The 20,640-nt window shown below is 47.7% G+C and overlaps 2 protein-coding genes across 4 annotated transcripts in view; both read right to left on the bottom strand.

Moving 5' to 3' along the window:
- Positions 1–365: 365 nt before the first annotated feature.
- On the bottom strand, positions 366–3,579 carry TMEM177 (transmembrane protein 177). The gene is made up of 2 exons (XM_081142193.1): positions 3,542–3,579; positions 366–1,788 (listed from the first exon to the last, which is right to left on the bottom strand). The coding sequence occupies exon 2, from the start codon at positions 1,764–1,766 to the stop codon at positions 831–833; it is 936 nt and encodes a 311-aa protein (XP_080998319.1). The 5' UTR covers positions 1,767–1,788; positions 3,542–3,579; the 3' UTR covers positions 366–830.
- A 14,509-nt stretch (positions 3,580–18,088) lies between these two features.
- CFAP221 (cilia and flagella associated protein 221) overlaps positions 18,089–20,640 on the bottom strand; it is an 88,408-nt gene continuing 85,856 nt past the window's right edge. For 2 of the 3 annotated variants that reach the window (XM_081142297.1, XM_081142298.1), the window contains one exon: positions 18,090–18,498. The gene's annotated coding sequence lies outside the window, so the exon portion shown is untranslated. Of the gene's footprint in view, positions 18,499–20,640 lie in introns of all 3 variants that reach the window. The other variant, XM_081142296.1, reaches the window with a different exon arrangement.

Genomic DNA, 20,640 nt, shown 5'->3' with positions numbered 1-20,640 from the left:
GTCCCCTATGAGCCAAGTTGATCCCATCTCCATTTCCCCCTCACCCCCACCTCACTCCCTCCCCTCTCCAAGCCCTGAGCATGTTCTGGACTGCATGAGATGGCTCCATCCCAGGGCCACAGTTCAGCAATGGCTTGCTCCTTCCCCTTCCTTTAGCCAGAGCTCCAGCCAAGACTCCCTTGCCACAGGTCTTGCCAGGTTGTAGCAACACCTCTCCCCTTCAGGCCCAGAGGCTCTCCTGGGACCCACCACACTCCATTGGCTGCCCAGCCCTCTCTGAGCACGCCAGCTGCACTGGACACACCACCCTTAAAGCCCCACTGCAAGCTCATATTTCCCAGCCACTGAGGCACACAGCAGCTTCTCATCTTGGCCTCTCATAGCTTTTAATCTCCACCACAGTAGAAGGAAACTGGGATCTGACCAACAGGCAAACCAGGGGGTGGCTCTTCGCTGTAAGCATGTTCACATCCTGCAAGCGCCTGTTGGTGAGACGTATCCTAACCCTCACAGCCCACAGGTATTCAATGACCAAGGAGGGACATCTGTTTATTTATGGCACACCCTTTCTACCAGGGAACCCCACAATCCTGCTAGAAGTTTACATCACCTCCATTTTACAGTGGAGAAAACCAAGGCTCAGATTCATAAAAGGACATGCCCAAGATCACTGGGTAAGAGGTGGGTTGAGGTAGAATCTAGGCTGTTTCATTCCAAAGCCTATGATTTTTCTGACATTGGGTTGTGGGTGTGGAGGCACCAAGAGAGCCCCCAGGGTCAATGGCAGCATGGTGCCTGCACAAGCTGGAAATGTCTGTGAGATGCAGGCCTCAGGAGCGGCCTGGGTTGAGTGTCGCCCTCCACATCTGCAGCACAGAGTCCCGGCGGGTCGTGTAGGGTAAATGTTTGATGCGGAACCAATGTCTGGGAATGACATTCCCACTGGGCGTATACAGCTTCTCTCCAGGCGGGCCCAAGAGACTGCGCAGGGCCAGGTTGCCAGAGAGAACCTTCTCGTAGAACTCTACTCCACCCTGGGAATAGGCTGCAGACAGGGAGGCTGTGCGGCGGTCCAGCCACGCTTCCAGGGCATGAGTGAGAGAGTCCGTGGAGAAGGCGTAAGCCACAAAGCCCGCCACTGCTGCCACCAGGTTGAAGGCAGCCCGTAAGTTCATGGGGCCTCCATAGAGACCCAGCGCATGCTTGGCACCCACACTCAATGCCCAAGTTCCTGCCACGCAAGCTGGGGCTGGCAGGGCCTGCAGGGCAGCTGTACCACTCTCCAGGTACACCACCTCCCTGGCCAAGGCAAACTTCTGGGCATTATGGGACAGGGTCAGGGCATCTCTCAGCCGGGCACCTTCTGGGCTCTTCCAGTTCACTCTTTGCCCATGTACAACCACAGAGCGGTCAGTGTTGGTCACTGGGTCACCCAGGAAGCTAGCAGGGATGCCCACCACGGCTCCAGCAGGGAGTCTTGGGAAGCCAGCACTCACCGGATGGAAGGTGAAGGTGGTGAAGGCCTCGTAGCAATGGTCTGATGGGATGCCCATGTCGTGCAGCACCTCTTGGAAGAGTCTCTGTAGCTTTGGGGAGAGCAGGGCTGGCTGGCCCTGAGGCCAGTACTGGTATAGCCATCGAACCACGGGATTTGGGAAGAGGTGGTACAAGATTTGGGCCCCAAAGAGGCCTACACAGGAACCCACCAATAGGCCTGTCCTGTGTCTCTGCACAAACGCTGCGGCCCGCCACAGGGGACCTGCCATGAATGCTGCTATTGCTACAAACCTGGGCCAAGAAAAACAGAAGTCAGTCAACAGTTTCCTGGGTCTACCTGCTGACTGACCACCCTCCCAGGGCACATCCTTTCTAACTAGGTCAATTCAACACAGTGGTAGAGCCTGAGTTCAAATCTCAGTTCCATCTCTGTGCATCAGCCTCTCCATTTGTGAAACAGGCACGTGACAATGGCCCACTGCTGGGGTAACTGTGATGAGTAAATGAATGAACACACATAAAACAATTAGTGTCTGGCACAGCAGTGGACACCCCCGTGATAATATCTGTGATTATTACTTTTATTCCCATAGCACTAAGTACTCAACTGCCTCACTCCACAGTGAAGTGCTATGAGCACTAATTTACAGATGGAGCATATGTCAACTTACTGAGTACTACTGTATGCTAGACAGTTCTGACAGCTTTACATTATCTCACAACTAAATGCTCACAACTCCATGACCTAATTACTACTTTGCCCCTATTTAAAGCAGTGAAAACTGAGGCACACACAGGTTAAGTAAATTGGTCAAAATTACAAACTAGTAAAGTGGCAGTTAAGGGCTGAGTTGTGTCCACCCAAATTCATATGCTTAAGTTTTAACCCTCAGAACTTCAGGATGTGACTATTTAGAGATGGGGCCTCTAAAGAGGTGATTAAGTTAAAATGAGGTCATTAGGGTAGGCCCTAATCTAATATGGTGTCCTTATGAGAACAGGAGATTAGGACACAGACACAAAAAGGAAAGATCATGAGAGGTGACAAGCCAGAAAATGATCACCTACAAGCCAACGAGAGAAACCTCAGGAGAAACCAGCTCTGCTGACACCTTGATCTTAGACTTCCAACCTCCAGAATCATGAGAAAAATAAACTTCAGCAACCCAGTACTTGTCACGGCAGCCCTAGCGACTAATACAGGCACAGTATTTGAACACAGGTTGTCAGGCATTCACACCAAACTTCATTTCAGAAAAAATGTTAGCCCTGGCTGGGTGGCTCAGTTAGTTGGAGCGTCACCCCATACACCAAAAGGCTGCAGGTTTGATCCCGTCCGGGTGCGTATGGGAGGCAATCACTGGATATCTCTCTCCCTTCTTCTCTTTTTCTAGAATCATTAAAAAAAAAAAATCCTCATGTGAGGATTTAAATTAATTTCTTTTAATGCCAAATTGCAAACATATACAAAAGTAGACAAAATATTCCATCAGCTTCAATCATCAACTCATGGCCAATCTTGTTTCATCTCTACTCCCACTCATATTCCCCCTCCAACTGGTTTATTTTGAAACACGTCCTGGGCATTCCATTATTTCATCCATAAATATTTCAGAAAAATTTACAATCATTTAACTTTGGTTGAAGCTTACTATCTTTCTGTCTGTGAAAAGTGTTTGTGTGTGTGTGTGGGGGGGGGGTGTGTGTTTAATTAGCAAGTAAGTTGCTGCAAATAAGAACGTAGGGTACTTATTTCAATAAAAAATTCCTAAAGTCACAAAACCTGGCCCCCTTTTCCAAAGAGGAAACTGAGGCTAGGCCAGGAAGGGGCCCGGCCGAGGCCGCGATGCCCGGGACCACCAGCGCCAAGGCCGCGCTCCAGCTCGGCAGGCATCCCTCAGGAAGCTGGGAGAAGGCCTTTCCGCCGCTCCACCCGCGCCCGTAGGCGATGCCGGGACCTTGAACTCGAACTCGCCACCCGCAAGGAACCAGGGGAGGGGTTTGGGGCCCTGGGTCCGCACCAGCCCCAACCCCGCGCGCTCACCTGCTCCGCCGCAGCCGCCGCAGTCGCCGCAACGTGCGCGGGGGGCGTGGCCGGCGCAGGGCGCGCAGGCGGGGGCGTGGCCGGGGCGTGGCCTGGCGCAGAGCACGCTGGGCCAGCGCGGGGGTTCCGACCCGAGGGAGCGCCTTGGGGCTGGTCTGCGACCTGCGGCGTCCCGGCCCCGCGCCGGTCCCTCGGTTTAACTCTGGGACACGCGGCTCCGCAGGTTAGGAGGCGGTTCAAGGCCGCGCCTGCGTCGGAGCCGTGCCCGCCTGACTGCCAGGGCCGCGGGCTTTGCTGGGTGGAAGCGCGCTCCGCCGCGGGGCGCTCCGGGCTCTCATACCACGTCCTCTGCCCAGCACCCCAGTTCCTCGCAAGTGGTTCGCGCTGTGCAGTCCACAGAGCAGCGCCCCGTCGGTCACCTCGCCTTCCTGCAGCTCTCTCAGTAGGTCAGGGGCGGGCTTGCCTGTGCGCCAGGCCCAGCTCTCACCTGTTTTTGTAAATAAAGGTTTATTGGAATATAGCCACGACCGTTCCTTTCACAGGTTGTCTAGGGCTGCTTTCCCTGGGAGGGCAGAGAAAGCCTGGCCCAGAAAAAACTACAATATTTACTAACCAATCCGGTCCAGAAAAAGTCTCTGCAGCCTTGCACCCCATTATTCCCATTTTATAGATGAAGAAACTGAGGCATTAAGCTTGAGCAGGGTGCCTAGCTCGCGTGCACCAGGTCAGAAGGGGACTCCTCTCCCTGGGCATTTCCCATTACGGCTTCTGCCTTCCTACAAATTCAACCCAGTGGGTCTTGCTGATTTTCCTAAGTGCGTCTGGCCTCTGTGTCTCTGCCAATGTTGAAGTTGGCAAGAATTGCGAAAAGGGTGGACAATACAGGAATCCAGATGCTAAAATAATTCAAGAATGAGAGAGAGACCAGGAGGTGGGCGGCTAATAGCAGCAAGGACGGTGGTGTACTGGACTGGTCTGATGGAATGCATTTCAAAGGACCAAGGTTTGTGGAGAAGAAAATGGTCATGGGGAGTAAAGAGAACACCTATTCTACCCTGATTTTCATGGAACATGAGGAATAAAATGGTTTCACTTAAGGCTATGGTGTCCTCAGGCAAGACAGCTAAGTTTTGGTGAAAACAAGCAAGAGAAATGAATGTTCAAAGAAGGAGGTGAAGGTGAACGTTCAGAGGAGGAATTTGCTGATGATGGACCAAGAATTCTAAAGGTTACAGTGAAGTTTGGGAAGCCTGTAAAGTGTGGGTGATTGGAACAAGATTAGGGGATAAACAGGAAATAAATACAGGGATAAGCACCATGGACATGAATTCCAGGACATCTGTTTTTTTCTCCCCCATTGTAAATGAAAAAATACACATAATATTTACCATCTTGAATATATTTAAATGTACATTTCAGTGGTATTAAATACATTCATAGCATTGTGCAACCATCACCACCATCCCTGTAACTCTTTTCATCTTGTAAAATAAAAGCTCTATGTATCCATTATACACTAACTTTTTATTTCCCTGCTGCACAGTCCCTGGCAACCACCATTCTAGTTTCTGTCTCTGTAATTTTGACTATCTCATATATGTGGAACCATACAGTTTTTGTCTGTTTTGTAACTGGCTTATTTCACTTAGCATAATGTCCTCCAGGTTTATTCATATTGTAGCATTTCCTTCCTTTTTAAGCTGAACAATATTCCGTTGTATGTGTATAGCATATTTTACTTATTCACTCATCCACTGATGGACACTTGGGTTCCTTTCACATTTTAGCAATTGTGAAGAATGCTGCTATGAACATGGGTATACAAATCTCTCTTCAAGACCCTGCTTTCATTCTTCTGGGTGTATACCCAGAAGTAGAATGCCTGGATCACATGGTAATTCCATTTTTAATTTTTTGAAGATCCAGCATACTGTTTTTCACAGGGCACAAGTGTTTCAATTTCTCCACATCCTTGCCAACACTTATTTTCTGTTTGTTTTTGTTGTTGTTTTTTTGGTATTTTTGTTTTGTTTTGTTTTTAATAGTAGCCACCCTAATGGGTGTGAGGTGGTAGCTTGTGGTTTTGATTTCCGTTTGATTTCCATTTGAATCATTTGATTCCTAATGACTAGAAATGTTGGACATCTTTTCATTCATGTGCTTACTTACATTTGTATATCTTCTTTGGAGAAATGTCTACTCAAGTCCTTTGCCCATTTTTTAAAAAAGATTTTTTATTGATCTTTAGAGAGAGGAAGGGAGAGGGAAACATCAATGCGAAAGCAAAACATGATCAGCTGTCTCCTGCACACCCTGTACCAGGGATTGAACTTGCAACTGGGCATAAGCCCTGAGAGGGAATTGAACCCAGAACTCTTTCTGTGCACAAGACAATGTCTAACCAATTGAACCACACTGGCCAGGGCCCCTTTGCCCATTTTTGAATCAAGTTTGTTCTCCTGTTGTTGAGTTTTAGGAGGTCTTAATATACCCTGGATATTAATCACTTAGATATGTGATTTGCAAATATTTTCTCCCATCCTGTGAGTTTCCTTTTTATTCTGTGGGTATTGTCTTTTGATGCACAACATTTTCATGAAGTCCAATTTCTCTTATTGCCTGTGCTTTTGATGTTATATACAAAATGTATTTGCCACATCCAGTTTTATGAAGCTTTTGCCCTGTGTTTTTTTCTAAGTTTTATATATTACATTTTGGTGTTTGATTCAGGTTCAGTTAATTTTTATATATGGTGTTAGGCAAGGGTCAAACTTTGTAGGTTTGTGTTTTGTTTTTTTTGGTATGTGGATATCCAGTTTCCCCAGCACCATTTGTTGAAAAGATTGTCCTTCCTCATTGAATGGTCCTGTTATCCTTGCCAAAAATCATTTGACCATATTTTGAAGGGTTTACTGCTGGACTCTCTAGTCTGTTCCACTGATCTCTCATTATTCCAGTACCACACCGTTTTGTTTACTGTAGCTTTGTAATAAATTTTGAAATCAGGAAGTGTGAGACCTCCAACTTTGTTCTTTTTCAAGATCGTTTTAAGATTCCATATGAATTGTAAGATGGATTTTTGTATTTCTGAAAAGATGTCATTGGAATTTTGATAGGGATTGCATTGAATCTGTAGGTTGGTTGGGGTTGTATTGACATCTTAAAAGTATTAAGTCCTGCCCGGCCGGGCATGGCTCAGCGGTTGAGCGTCGACCTAGGATCCAGGCGATCGCGGTTCGATTCCCGGTCGGGGCACGTGCCCGGGTTGCGGGCTCGATCAGTGACTCTCTCGTTGATGTTTCTATCTCTCTCTCTCCCCCTCCTTTCTTCTCTCTGAAATCAATAAAGATATATTTAAAAAATATATATATATTAAGTCCCGAGCAGAAAACAAGATGGCGTAGGTAGCAGCTGTACCCGCCCCCTCCCGCAACCGCATCAAAATTACAACTAAAATATAGAACAACCATCACTCAGAGCCTTCCGAAATCTGGCTGCACAGAAGCCCTATAAACAGGGAACTGAAGAAGCATCGAGACTAGTAGGAGGGGCGGAGATGCGGGTGGATCGGGGCTGAATCGTGGAGACGAGGCAGTGGCCTGGTGCTGCGGGTTAAACCCGGGAGGGAATCTCAGGGGTGGAGGTTTCCCAGGGGAGGGAGGAGGGAGGGGTCCCAGCCCCACAGCAGGCCCCCAGCCCAGGGCTCCAGGGCCGGGAAGAGACATCCCCACAACTCCAGGCTGTGAACCCAGAGGGGACTGTCCCTGAGGGTCGCCGAGGCTGCAGGAGCCCCAGCAGCTCCTCCTAAAGGGCCCGCGCACGGACTCACTCGGACGCGCTCCCTCTGAGCCCAGCGCCGGGCAGCAGCCTGAAGGGACCCGGGACACTCGGGGAGGAACTAACCTGCCTGGAATCCCGGCGAGAGGCGGAGGGGCGGCTTCCTCCCCGGCAGAAGGGTTGGCAGAGGCCATGGCTCCTTTGGCGAATCCTCCCTGCACACAGCGGGCAGGCAGGTGCCATATGTGAATCGCCAGCACCTGACTCACACCTTCGGCCCCGCCCCGTGATCCCCGGAAGTCCTGCCCCTCCCCACCTGCAGCTCATCCAGGCCATTTCCAGGGGCTTTTCTGTGCAAGTGGCCTCTTGAGCCTCATGCTTAGGACTTTCCCAAAATATCTCAAAGCAGCAGCAGGCCCCATACAGCTTGATAAGCGGCCCCAGGCCTGGCACTAGCTGCAGTTGCATTGGCTTATAGCTTGGCCTCTCCTGGGCTCCCCCAAGCCCAGCCCAAGTAGCAGCCAACTACGGTTTGCTGTGTAGCTCATGCTGGGGGGGGCCTAGGTAAGGCACTGGCACAGGCTGACTTTGCACCTCCCGGGAGGGCCCAGAGATAGTGCACTTGGTGATCAGCCTCGACCATGCTGGACTACAACCCTACCACATCCACGAGTGACACACTCAAGGGGTACACTTGAACACCAAAGCTCCACTGAAGTAAATCGTGCTCCTTGGGGGTATCTCCAGCACAGCAGCTCTTTGGCTGTAGTTGCAGCTGGTCCTCACAGCTGGCTGGCCTGGGGGTCAATTCCTCCCAGTGTCGCCAACAGCAACCAGAGCTCAACTACAACAGGACAGTGCACACAGCACACACAGGGGAGCACCTAGAAGGCCCAGCTCAGGTGACTGGGGAGGCTGAGCCACTGGACCTACAGGACACCTACTACACAAAGCCACCCTGCCAATTCCAGGAGACATAGCAGCTCTACCTAATACATAGAAACAAACACCTGGAAGCAGCCAAAATGTGGAGGCAAAGAAACATGTCACAAAGGAAAGAACAGAAGAAATCTCTAGAAGAGGAACTAAATGAAATAGATCCAAGCAAGCTAACAGATACAGAGTTCAGAATTTTGTTTATAAGGATGCTCAATCATATTAGTAGGAGTATTACGAAAACAACTGAGAAAATCGATGACATAATAAAGTACCAATTTGAAATGAAAGCTACATGAACTAAAATGAAGAATAATTTACAGGGAATCAACAGTAGAGTAGAGGATGCTGAGAATCAAATCAGCAATGTGGAACATGAGGAAACAAAAAACACCCAACCAGAAGAGCAAAAAGAAAAACGAATCCAGAAATATGAAGATAGTATAAGGAGCCTCTGGGACAACTTCAAGAGGCCCAACATTCATATTATTGGGGTGCCAGAAGGAGAAAGAGAGCAGGAAATTGAAAACCTATTTGAAAAGATAATTACAGAAAACTTCCCCCACCTGGGGAAAGAAATAGACTTACAAGTCCAGGCAGCACAGAGGGTCCCAAACAAGAGGAACCCAAAGAGGCCCACAGCAAGACACATCATAATGAAAATGCCAAAAGTTAAAGACAATGAGAGAATCTTAAAAGCAGCAAGAGAAAAGCAATTCGTTATCTACAAGGGAGCACCCATACAACTGTCAGCTGATTTCTCAACAGAAACTTGCAGGCCAGAAGGGAGTGGCAAGAAATATTCAAAATGATGAAAAACATGGAACTACAACCAAGGTTACTCTACCCAGGAAAGCTATCATTTAGAACTGAAGGTCAGATAAAGATCTTCGCAGATAAGAAAAAGCTGAAGAAGTTCATCACCACCAGACCAGCACTACAGGAAAATTTGAAGGGTCTTCTTTAGGAAGAAGCTAATGAACAAAATCTGATGAACTAAATAGATCCAGAGACATTGGCACATGCAACAGACGATCATATTTCAGAGGAAAGAGGGAAGGGAGGTGGAGGGTGGGACGGGATTAACCAAAGAAGTTATATGTTTATATGCATAACCCATGGACACAGTCAATAACGAGGTGAAGGCCTGGGGAGGGGGTGGGAGTGACGTGGAGGGGGCCAACTGGGGGGGGGGGAAAATAGGACACCTGTAATACTTTCAACAATAAAGATAAATTTAAAAAATATATATTAAGTCTCCAATTCATGAATAAAAGGCAGCAGGAAAAGAGGAAAACCAAATATGAGACGGTTTGACTCCATATAAGAAGCCATAGGCATGAGTCTATAGGAGCTGAGTAGGGTTTTGAGGATGGGACATTGGGGATGTCATTCATTTACAGAGTCAGAGCTGACTCAATGGTACTGAACACACACAATCCACAAGTATGGATGTGTTTCCATTTACTCTGCCTTCTTTAATTTCTTTCAGCAATGTTTTAGAGTTTTCATTATGCAAGTCTCTCACCTCTTTGGCTAATTCCTATGTGTTTTATTCTTTTTGTTGCTATTGTAAATAAAATTGTTTTCATAATTTCCTTTTCAGATTATTTATTGTTGGAGTATAACAACTGATTTTTGTGTGTTGACTTTGCATCCTGCTGCTTTGCTGAATTCATTTATTAGCTCTGACAGATTTTTGTGTGTGGAATTTTTAGGGGTTTCTACATATAAGATCATATCATCTGTGAACAGAAGTCATTTTACTTTTACTTCTTCCTTTCCAATTTACTTTTCCCACCCAGTTGCTCTGGCAAGAACTTCTAGTATTACGTTAAACAGAACTGGCGAAGGTCAGCATTGTCTTGTTCCTGATCATAAAGGACAAGCTTTTCAGTCTTTCACCTTTGAGTGTGATGTTTAGGGTGGGTTTTTCATATATGGCTCTTATTATTTTGAGGCAGATTCCTTCTCTTCCTAGTTTGTGGAGTGCTTTTTTCATGAAAGAGTATTGAATTTTGTCAAATGATTTTGCTGCATCGATTGAGACGATCATGTGGATTTTTCCCCTTCAATCTGTTAATGTGACGTATCATAGTGATTGACTTTTGTACCATCCTTCCATTGCAGTAATAAATCCCAGGGTGTATGATCCTGTAATGTGCTGCTGAATTTGGTTTGCTAGTATTTTGTTGAGGATTTTTGCAACAATGTTCATATTTGATAGCAAGGCAATACTGGCCCATAGAATGAATTAGAAAATATCCCCTCTTCTACAGTTTTTGGGAAAAGTTTGAGAAGGACTGGTATTATTAGTTTTTTAAATATTTGGTAAAATTCAGAGATTTCTTTGTTGGGAGATTTTTTTATTACTACTTCAGTTGTCTTCCTTATTATGGGTCTATTCAGATTTTCTCTTTCTTCATAAAAAAATTCTGAGGGGGCTTCTGGGCCTACAAGAGAATTTAAGAGTTACTGTGTTTTAATTACTATTCAGTTGATTAAAGCAGCAAGTTTATTTTTTTAAAAAGAAAGCTATTTTTTTTTTATTTTTTTATTTACTTATTTATTATTGATTTTAGAGAGAGGAAGGGAGAGTGAGAGAAACCGGCAACCTCAATATGTGCCATGACTGGGACTCGAACCTGCCACCTTTTTGATGTACAGATGACGCTCCAACCAACTGCGCCACACCGGTCAGGGCTAAGGCAGTGAGTTTAAATATCCCATCTCCTAAGCCTAAAACGTCAGTTTAAAAATATTGCTGTCTTATTAGAAATCCAGTAATTTTTGTATGAAAATAAGAATTTTTCTACCTGTACTTTGATTAATTTTCAATTAACCGTGGGTTTTACAGATGGACTCTTCCTTAATTAGACCACACTACTTCTGTGCTTAATGGATCAAATTCCCTTAGACATTTCAAACTGTACTTTCAGATTTAATTTACCTGATTTTTTAAATACACCCCCGAGGCCTGGCCAGGCGTGGCTCAGTGGTTGGGCATTGACTTAGGATCCAGGAGATCGAGGTTTGATTCCCGGTCAGGGCACATGTCTAGGTTGTAGGCTCGATCCCTGGTTGGGGGTGTGTGGGGGACAACCTGTTGATGACGACTCTCTCATCATTGATATTTCAGCTCTCTCTCTTCCACTCTCTGAAATCAATAAAGATATATTTTAAAATAATAAATAAATAAATACACCCCCAAGGGGTCTTTCAACTCTAATAAGCAAAATCTTCCTAAACTTTTAACTTGTAAATCTAATAAAACAGTTATAAAAATGTAATCAATTCTCTCAACTGTTTCAAACATCTTAAATCAAAGTACCTATGAAACAGTGGAATGAAACTTGTTATTACAGATAACTTGACCAGCACCAAAGCATCAAATCAGGTTGGTTCCTTTATCCATCCTGATATAGAAATGTGCTCTCCCAGCTCAGGGGCGCAGGACCATCGTCTCGGGCCACGCTGCCCCGAGGCTCTGTGGGGGGCACTCTTGGTGAGATGTTCCTGCCCTTTCCTGCCCAAGGACAGGGTCCGGCTTTCCAGGACGAGTCATCACGATTTGGTGCTTATTAGGCTGAGTTGCTGGGGAGATAATTGGACTTTCCAAGCCTATGGCTTTTTTTTTTAAGAGCAAATTCTAAAATTTTTGTTGCCTGAGTTGAGCTGATGAGATTCTGCACCTTTTACCAGCAGGATTGTGATTAATCTTTTAGCTGCTAGACTGGCAATGGTGACGTTCTGATATTGGCCAAAACTTGAGTACAGTGTACAGTATGCAGAGTTTGGCTTTGTCAACACACTGTAAACATCAGTAACAAAATTGTGCATGTCTTTTTTTTTTTTTTTTGCATGCTTCATACAGCTCTGCAAGAGACTGTTGCTTTCTTTCTAATGCCAAAATTGTCACAGTTTGCTCAGTGGGAGCCCCTTCCAATTTTCTCCTTTGAAATTGCTCTGGATCATTTTGGAAGCATATTTTCTTCCTGGCAAAGCATTGATGCTACAGGCCCATCTAAATTATCTTTGCTCCAAGATATAGAATCAGATACTTTCCAAGGCTTCCTAGTTCCTTTTGCTGTGGAATCGTAGCTGTGGAATTGTATTTGGGACCAAAATCTATGTGCGTTGGGCACATGTTGATCACTCTGCTTGATCCTGGGGGTGACAGCACAGCAGACCACTTTAGAGACTGACTCAGAAAATATCTGTTTTTAAAATGTCATGGAATCATACAATTATTTTCAGGTTAACTTCAATCTGAGTTTGTAAACAAATCCTGTTCTAATATAAAATGATTTCTTTTTCTCTTGTCTTTTCTGAGATACCAGCTTCCCTTATCGCCACAACATACAACATCCTTTCACTACCTGTAACATGCCATGCTGTGATCGTAACACTGGCCGGATTAGGTCCTGGAGCCCCTGTCTCGGCTGCCCCGCACACTCCCCCTTTGCTTTCTTGACTCTGTTTTTTCCGTGAAACTATCTTTGGCCATCAGAAGCTGGGACGAATGTGCTTACTCTCCCTGATGGGGAAAGTTTCCAAAATACATCATCAGAGCTGGTGATAAGGATAGTGTGAATAGCTGGATTAAGTAATACCAGCTCACTGGGTGTCAGTGAAATGACTTTATTTTTCCAAGAATTGCTGCCTACTGTCGCTTCAAACCATCCGATCCCCTGCTTCTTAGCAGGCTCCCTCAGTGAGGCCCAGTTCGAATCCACCACTTGTCCATCGGTGTCAGTTGCTGAGACAGTGTCATTTTGGTTAAGGCTCAGGCTCATTGTCTCTTTTCAAACTTCACTCCTGTCCCTGCCACATTAGCACCCACCCCAGTGCAGACCAGACTTGTGGCTACAGTGGCTTGCAGCGGGGGGTGTGGTCTGTTCTCCTCCCTTCACTCTTCCTACGTGACTGCTCATTGGCGCTCCTACTTGTGGGTCATAAACAACGGATGTTGGTGGTAACCACGTTTCTGTCTCCTGCTGGCCTTTCTGCTAATCCAGCTTGATTTTTGGTGGTGGAAGTAAATAGCACTCTGCGACCAGAGGCGATTAGTTTTGGTAAGTACTCTAGACTTAGAATCTAGGGGGAGGTGGGTAAAGTTTAGTTAAGGCCCACAGCAGTTAGCTGGAAGTCACAGAAGAGGCCCTGGGCATCTGGTCAGACTTGTAATTAGAGGTGAATGTATCAGCCCAAGCAGAGGTGAGAGGTTCTGGAAGGCCAGGGTGGGAGGGGGAGCAGAACCATTGGTGTCCCAGGGTGGCCAGCTTGGCCCTCCAGGCAATCTCATCTTCAGAGTAGCCTGTCCCTAGGTTCAGCCTCAAGTCAGGTCAACTTCTGCTATCTGGGAGAGTAAGCACATCAAGAAGGGCCCCACCTTTTGTGGGCCACCAGCTACTGAGAGATTGTCAGCTGGACCTGGGGCAGGGCGTGTGTGTGTGTGTGTGTGTGTGTGTGTGTGTGTGTGTGTGTGTGTGTGTAAGGACTTCAGCTGTTGGTTACCGGGGGAGTAAGCATTGTCTGACAGCCTTCTATATATATCTCAAAGTCTTTTTTTTTCTGCATTGTTTTCTCTAAAGTCTTTTCTCAATGGCTTTAACAAACTTCCTGCAAATGAAGTATCTGAAACAAAACACTTATTTGAAGATACCACCATTGGAGAATGTGTCACCAGAGCCCTGTGTCCATGCCCTGTGCCCATACCCTGTGCCCATGCGCTGTGCCCATACCCTGTGTCCCTACCCTGTGTCCGGGCCTTTGCAAAGGTCTGGGATCTGATTTAGGCTCTTTGGTGGCAAGGAGCGCAGACTCCTTTAAGCATCCTCAAGGAAAGGAGGGTTAGGAAGGCTGGGAGCAGGCAGCTCGGGGATGGGATGCTTGGGCGCCACCTTGATCTGCCTTTTATTGTCTCTTGGTGCATCTGCTTTATTTCCTGTGTTTTCCAAACGCTAGAAACCCACCTCCTCACTGCCTGCTAACCTCAGTTGCTCGGGGCCCGTTACGGCTGCTCCACCCAACTTCTCTGCTTCACAGCTGTTCAGCTTCTGTCCCTGTTGGTAACTTGCTCAGTCTCTCTACGCCCTGGTCCAAGTCCCTGAGAAAAGGGCCCAGCCTATCCTTTAACGCCAGGCCTGCCCGTTGTTCCCAGCTTGCCTGCTGGTCAGCAGCCTTGGGTAAAGTGCTAGCTGGCCCTGACTGGGTTCTCTGTGAGGAGGAAGGGAGGGGTCACGGCTCTTCGCCTGAGAGGTAAGTGGCGCCCTCTCCTTGGTGCTCCTGCATAAGGCGGCCTTCTGTGAGCTGCCCTCTAGGAGAGGCAGGCCTCCTGCCTTCAAAAAAGGAAACCTCTCTCTGTGGCTCCATATAGTGGGGAAGGGTAAATGGCCCATGGGCTGGCAGAGAAGGGGAAGGCTGCAGAGTCTGCCCGGAGACCTGAGACCAACTCCTCTGCATCCCTGGAAGGGTCGAGAGGGCATTGAGCCAGCCAGTTCACTCCCCTTCAGGAAGGCTCACAGCCAGCTTCCCCATCCTTTAAGCATTATCGCCAACCCCTGCTGGAAGAGACAGCTCTAGTGTTAAGTGCAATGTTTCATCCCCTCACCATTGGAAAGTTCTTTCATGCCCAGATCTCAGCTTATCTATTGAAGAATGGGAGATGGATGGTGGAGGGTGGGGAGGAAGAGGAGGTGGTGGGTAAGACTCAGCTTCACTCCCTCAACAAGTAAATATTGAGATCCTAATAGAAGCTAATATTTAGTATGTACTGTGCTGCGAGTAACATCTCACTTAACCCTATAACAATCCCATATAGCCAGTACTGTTATTTCCCCCTATTTAAAAAAAGGCAAGGAAATTGCATGAACTTGCTGAATTTGTAGAGACTACACCCATATTTACCAGGGTGGGATTAGAGTACCTAATATGTCCTTCCATCTCTGATGTTCTGGATTTTAAATTCATCCACTGGGTTTAACTCCTGTTTTTCCCTATAGCAAATATACTCTATGAACATATATGTCCATGGAAAGGTAAACAGATATTAGACACATAGTTTTCATATTTCTTTTACATTCTTTGATTCAACACATTTATTGAGAGCCTACCTTGTGCCAAACATTTCGCTGTGTTAGGGGTGCAGAAATGAGTAAGAGGAGGCCACTGCCCTTGTGGGACAAACTTACCACCTGAATTCTTTAGATCCAAACCAATTGCTTTGAGCACCAAGATGTTTACTGATTGATATTTTTTCTATATGATCTATTTTAAAGAAAAAATAATTAAGTAAAATATAAATATCATTATGTAATATCTTTACACTTAGAGATTCAAAATTTGAAAGTTTAAATAAAAGTAAAGAAATGCAAACCTATAATATTTTCAGTGATTTTAATGTGGTAAAGAGTGGGCTAGGAATCAGGAAGCCTGGGTTTTGCCCAAACCAGGCCCTTTTGTTCACTGGGCAAGTCCATGAGCCTCTCTGGGCCTCAGTTTCCCTATATATAAATCATCATCCTAACAGTACTCTGTGTGTCTCAGAATGTTGTGAGGATCATTGAGAAAACACTTCACACACTGAAAGGAAGCGATTATAATTACTTATAAAATCAAGCAACTGTAGTGAATTACCCTGAGGTTCTTTGGTTTTATATAGTTTGGGCTTTAGAGAGAAAATGATGTGATAATCTGAGTAATGCAAGAGAGAGAGAGAGCGAGCTGTTCAGAGCAGGTCTTCCAAAACGGCCGTTCAACCCTGAGCTCCTCTTTCGCTAAGCCAGACCTTGATTATATCTGTGATGTCTAGGAAACCTGGTAATTGATTACCGAGGGAGCCCCCAAACTTCATGTGGCCGGTGATTTCACTGAAGGACATTTTTCTATGGGGCTGACCACAGAAGACAATACATATAAGGTCTCCTTGCCTTTTTCCACCTAATGGTGACCTGAAAAAGGAAAGAAAAGCACAAATGATCGTTCATGTTTGGAAGTTGCTTTGCTCTGTGGTGGGAATCCGAGGCTACAACTTGAATGCAGAAGAGGCCTTTCTTGTGGCACCCACCAGGTGGCACCAGATCCCCAACACACTCACACAACCATTCCAACCGGCCACAGCCCTGAGAGGTCCCTTGGAAGACAGGGAGAGAAACTGGTTCTGGTTTATCGGTGGGGAAACTGAGAGGGATACAGATACATGCATTGACATGAGAACAGGTTCAAAGTCAATGTAACAAGCAAGAAAGTTCACACAAATAATGCAGCGCTGGCCGCCCAGGAGGAAAGGGGCTGGGGGAGGTGGCGCTGGCAGGGCTCAGTAGCTGCCCGCTGGAGGTGCTGAGTGCAGCGGACAGTGGTGCTGAAGCCGGGTGTCCAGGGAAGCAGCCCCCTGGGAGCCTGACGGGGCCCCTCCTTCCTCAGTGGGCTAGACACCGGAGGTGACTTAGTTCCTACCTCAGAAGCAGTTCAGGGCCCAGAGGCCAGAGGCCTGGGGAAGCCCGAGCTGGGAGGACTTGAGGCCAGAGGTGGAGTCTTGGGAACAGCAGGCCTGTGTGAGCGGACAGATTTAGGAGACTGCGGAGGCCTTGAACACCGAGGAAGGCAGGGAGGAGCAGGTGCTCAGGCCTGGGGGCTTTAGAGGGATCACCAGTGAGAAAGATAAACCGGACACTGCAGAGCTTGGTTCCTTCGGGGGTGGGTCCGAAAGGGACCTGGGAGCAGGGAGGAGGGCGGGACACCTCCTGAGCCTGTCTGTCTGCAGGGCTCTGGCTCTTTCAACCACAGTAACGCTCTGCATGCCCTTCTCATGCCCAGATATAAACATCACTAAAACCGCTGAGCATGTGGGGGAACCCAAGGTGGGGTACAAACGATCAGTGGGCCTGGCTGCATCCAGAGAGTGACATAGCCGCACTGACGGAGGAGAGAAAGAGAAAGGAACTGGCCTAAGTGACCTTGGACAACGATTTGAACTGGATCCTATAGCGTCAAAGTCAAAAAGAACGTGGAGGCCGTGATGTGGCCGGCACACGTTTCTCACAGGGCCTGGGTTAGCGATGCCGACACCGCTTCAGGGGAGCGGTAAACCGAGCAGGGCGGGCAGCCTGCGGGGGACGAGGGCGGGCCTGGCTGCGGGAGAGACGCTGCCAACGGGCAGGGGAGCGAAACGGCCTCGGGGGCTGGGCTGAGTCGGCCTGAGGAGCGCCGGCTGCCAAAGCTGAGACAGCTCGAGCAACAAAATAAATAATGATGGTGTTGAATTATACCCATATAATAAAACAAATGTCCATTATTCCATCCTGACACAAATAAATAATGGGTGAACGACCGAGGGGAGAGGGGGCAGGTCACGGAAACCATCAAAAAGCAAACACCGTGGTAATAACTGTTGTAAACAAGATCTCCCAAGCTGAGGAGAAATGGGATGTTTGCATAATCTCAGATCATCCCCTCTAAGATATTAATTACTGAGGGAAAAGTGAAAATTTTTCAGTGGAGAAACTCAGCAGACAGACAGCACTTTGACCCAGTGAGCAAGGTGAACATCACGAGGAACCAGACCCATCGGCAGCACGTGCCCCTTGATAGGATGCACCCGGCGCAACACGTCTCTTCTGTGGACTTCTTGCAAAAATGCATAATCTCATCCCAGTCATGAGAAAACATTAGACAAACCCACACTGCAGGAGATTCTAGAAAACTACCACCTAAAGTGTCAAGGTCATGGCGGTAAGGAGAGACCCCCGAGGGCTATCCCAGATTAGAAGAGACAAGGAGACTCAGTGGCTAAATGCGGTGTGGCATCCTGGGAAAATAAAAGGACACAGTCGATAGCATTGTGCCAACTTTAATTTCCTGTTTTTGATTTGTGCCATAGTAGATGTTAACGTTAGGAGAAGCTGGGAAACATATGCATGGGAGCACTCTGTATTAGTTTTACAAATTTCCCTTCAGTCTAAAATTATTTCAAAATAAAAAAAATAAAAATTACTGGCTAAGGGTGGTGGGCAGGTGACAAGTGTCTCAGGGCCTCTTCTCTCCACCTTGCCCCCATGCTCCAGTCCAGAGCACCCACATTTCCCTTTGTTGGTGTCACAAGATACTTGACCCTGAGATGAGCCTGACCCTGGTGCCAGACAGCCCAAGTTCTGACTGGAACATTCTGGTGCCAGGTTCCTTCGTGGCCTCCTTTTTTGCACCACTGCTCCATATGGTCAGTTCTCCACTGAGGCCCATAAAGTCTGTTCAAAACAGAAAACAGCTCATGTTACTCCCTTGCAAAACTCCCCAAGGGCTCGCATCTCACTTAGAATGAAATCCGAAGGCAAAGTTGTGTCCTGGCCCCAAGATCCCACCTGACCTGCTCCCTCACCTCTGTGTTCATGCCCCACCTGCCCCTCAGGTCACTGTGCTCGGCCACCGGCCACCGAGCCTTCTTACTGGTCCTCTGGTAGGCCAGGCACAGCCTCTGCGGGCCTCTGTCTGGAAAGCTCTGTCCCCTTCCCTCAGGTCTCTGCTCTGCAACACCTCTGACAGGCTTTGGGTGGCCACTCCCTCTCCCCTTCCATACTTCAGTCTTCCTCTGTAGCACTTCTCACACCTGCCAGCATACAAGTGTAGAGTCTGGCCTTTGCCCCGGGGCAGGTTTGCAGTAACTGGTGCCTGGCTCCTGGACAGCACTCAGCAACCCCTCTGGATTTTGTGTGAGTGAGTGTACATTTTTTGTACACATGTGTGCATCTGCTGTAGAGGACAGACTATTTCATGCTGTGACCGTCACTGCTGGGATGTAGCCCCACCTGCCAGCGAGATCCAGATAGGACAGATCATTCCCTATAAATACCCTGACTGTCTGACTCCGGCCCTGTGCCCCACAGCGTCCGGGTTTGTGCTGGTTCCTGGGACAGGCAGATGGCCCATCCCAGGGAAACATGATGGGTGGTTTCCCCTTGCCCGGGGGGGTCAGGCCCCAGTACCCTACCCCTCCTCCCTGTCCTACATAACCAACCCCTTAGCGGTTGCTGCACGGTGCAGAGGGTGTCCGTGGCATCCAGTGCAGCCTGGGATGCGCCTCGTATGGAAGTTCCCTTAATAAGCTCTTTTTTTTTTTTTGGTTATAAAAGTATGCTCGCAGCGTGAACATTTATTGAGAGTGCACTCTTCTATTTTGTGCTCTTTTGTGGTACATGTTACATTTTTAAAAAACATTTTTATTGACTTTACTGGGGCCCTTAATACACCCTTCATGCCTGGCCGGGCGTGGCTCAGCGGTTGAGCATCGACCTAGGATCCAAGAGATAGTGGTTCGATTCCCAGTCAGGGCACATGCCCGGGTTGCAGGCTTGATCCCCGGTCAGGGGCGTGCAGGAGGCAGCCGATCAATGACTCTCATCATTGATGTTTCTCTCTCTCTCTCTCCCTCTCCTTCTCCTTTCCTCTCTCTGAAATCAATAAAGATATATTTTAAAAAACCCACACTCTTCATGTGATGACAGAACGTCAGTGTCTTCCTCTGGGCTCTGGGCCCGGGAAAAGGTCCCCGCAGGCTGCACGTGCGCGCCCTGTGTCTCCCAGGCCTGGTGGCGCCCAGTGCCTGCTCGTCCCTTTGCGCCTGGCCAGCAGCGCGGCTTGAGCCTTGTCCCACAGCAGACAGGGACCCGTCAGACTGCAGATGCCCCATGCTGGGGTGGCCCAGGCCTTCGTGATCGTCAGTACCTGTCTGGTGGGCAGCGTGTGGCCCCCTCGGGTGCATGGACCTATCCTGGGAAAGAAATTCGCCTCTAAAAGGCAAGTGCACCATTTTTTGTTATAGATGGGATGGGAGATAGGAATTTTGGACTTCGAGTAGTAAAAGTAATGTGACCTCACTTTATCCCTTAAGGCAGCGATTTTCAACCAGTGAGCCGCAAGAATTTTTAAAACACCCAATACCTGACTATTTAGCCAGGGGCACGGACCTCTTTTCCCAGATTGCCCAATAAAAAAAGACAAGAGACAACACAACCATAGCCATCCAGTGTGAATGAACCAAAATTATACCTATTTTTTGTCAGATGGGCAAAAAATATATTTTTTGTTGCGCTGCAGAATTTTAGTAATTGGTTTAGTGAGCCATAAGATAAAAACGGCTGCAAAGCGCTACCTTAAGCTGATAATGTGGGAGAAATTTGTGGCTTAAAAAAGAGGAGGAGAGTGGCAAGGAGGAGGAGAGAGAGAGAACACACAGGGCCTGCGTGACCCCTGAATGAAGACTGGGGTCCTCGGGCAGCCGCAGGCAGTGTCCCTGTCTCCAACCGCCCCTCTCGCCCAGCAGGCCAACTGGCTCTGAGTTCTGGGTGCCTAAAAAAATCCCTTCCTGAATCTGCTCAGGCCTCAAAGCCACA

Source organism: Miniopterus schreibersii, assembly GCF_964146895.1.
Source record: "Miniopterus schreibersii genome assembly, chromosome: 7".
NCBI lineage: Eukaryota > Metazoa > Chordata > Mammalia > Chiroptera > Miniopteridae > Miniopterus > Miniopterus schreibersii.
This window is presented reverse-complemented; position numbering and strand designations above follow the sequence as displayed.

Bases quoted from the DNA above. Each gene is read 5' to 3' on its own strand.
- TMEM177 (XM_081142193.1), bottom strand. From the start codon at position 1,766: ATGGCAGGTCCCCTGTGGCGGGCCGCAGCGTTTGTGCAGAGACACAGG.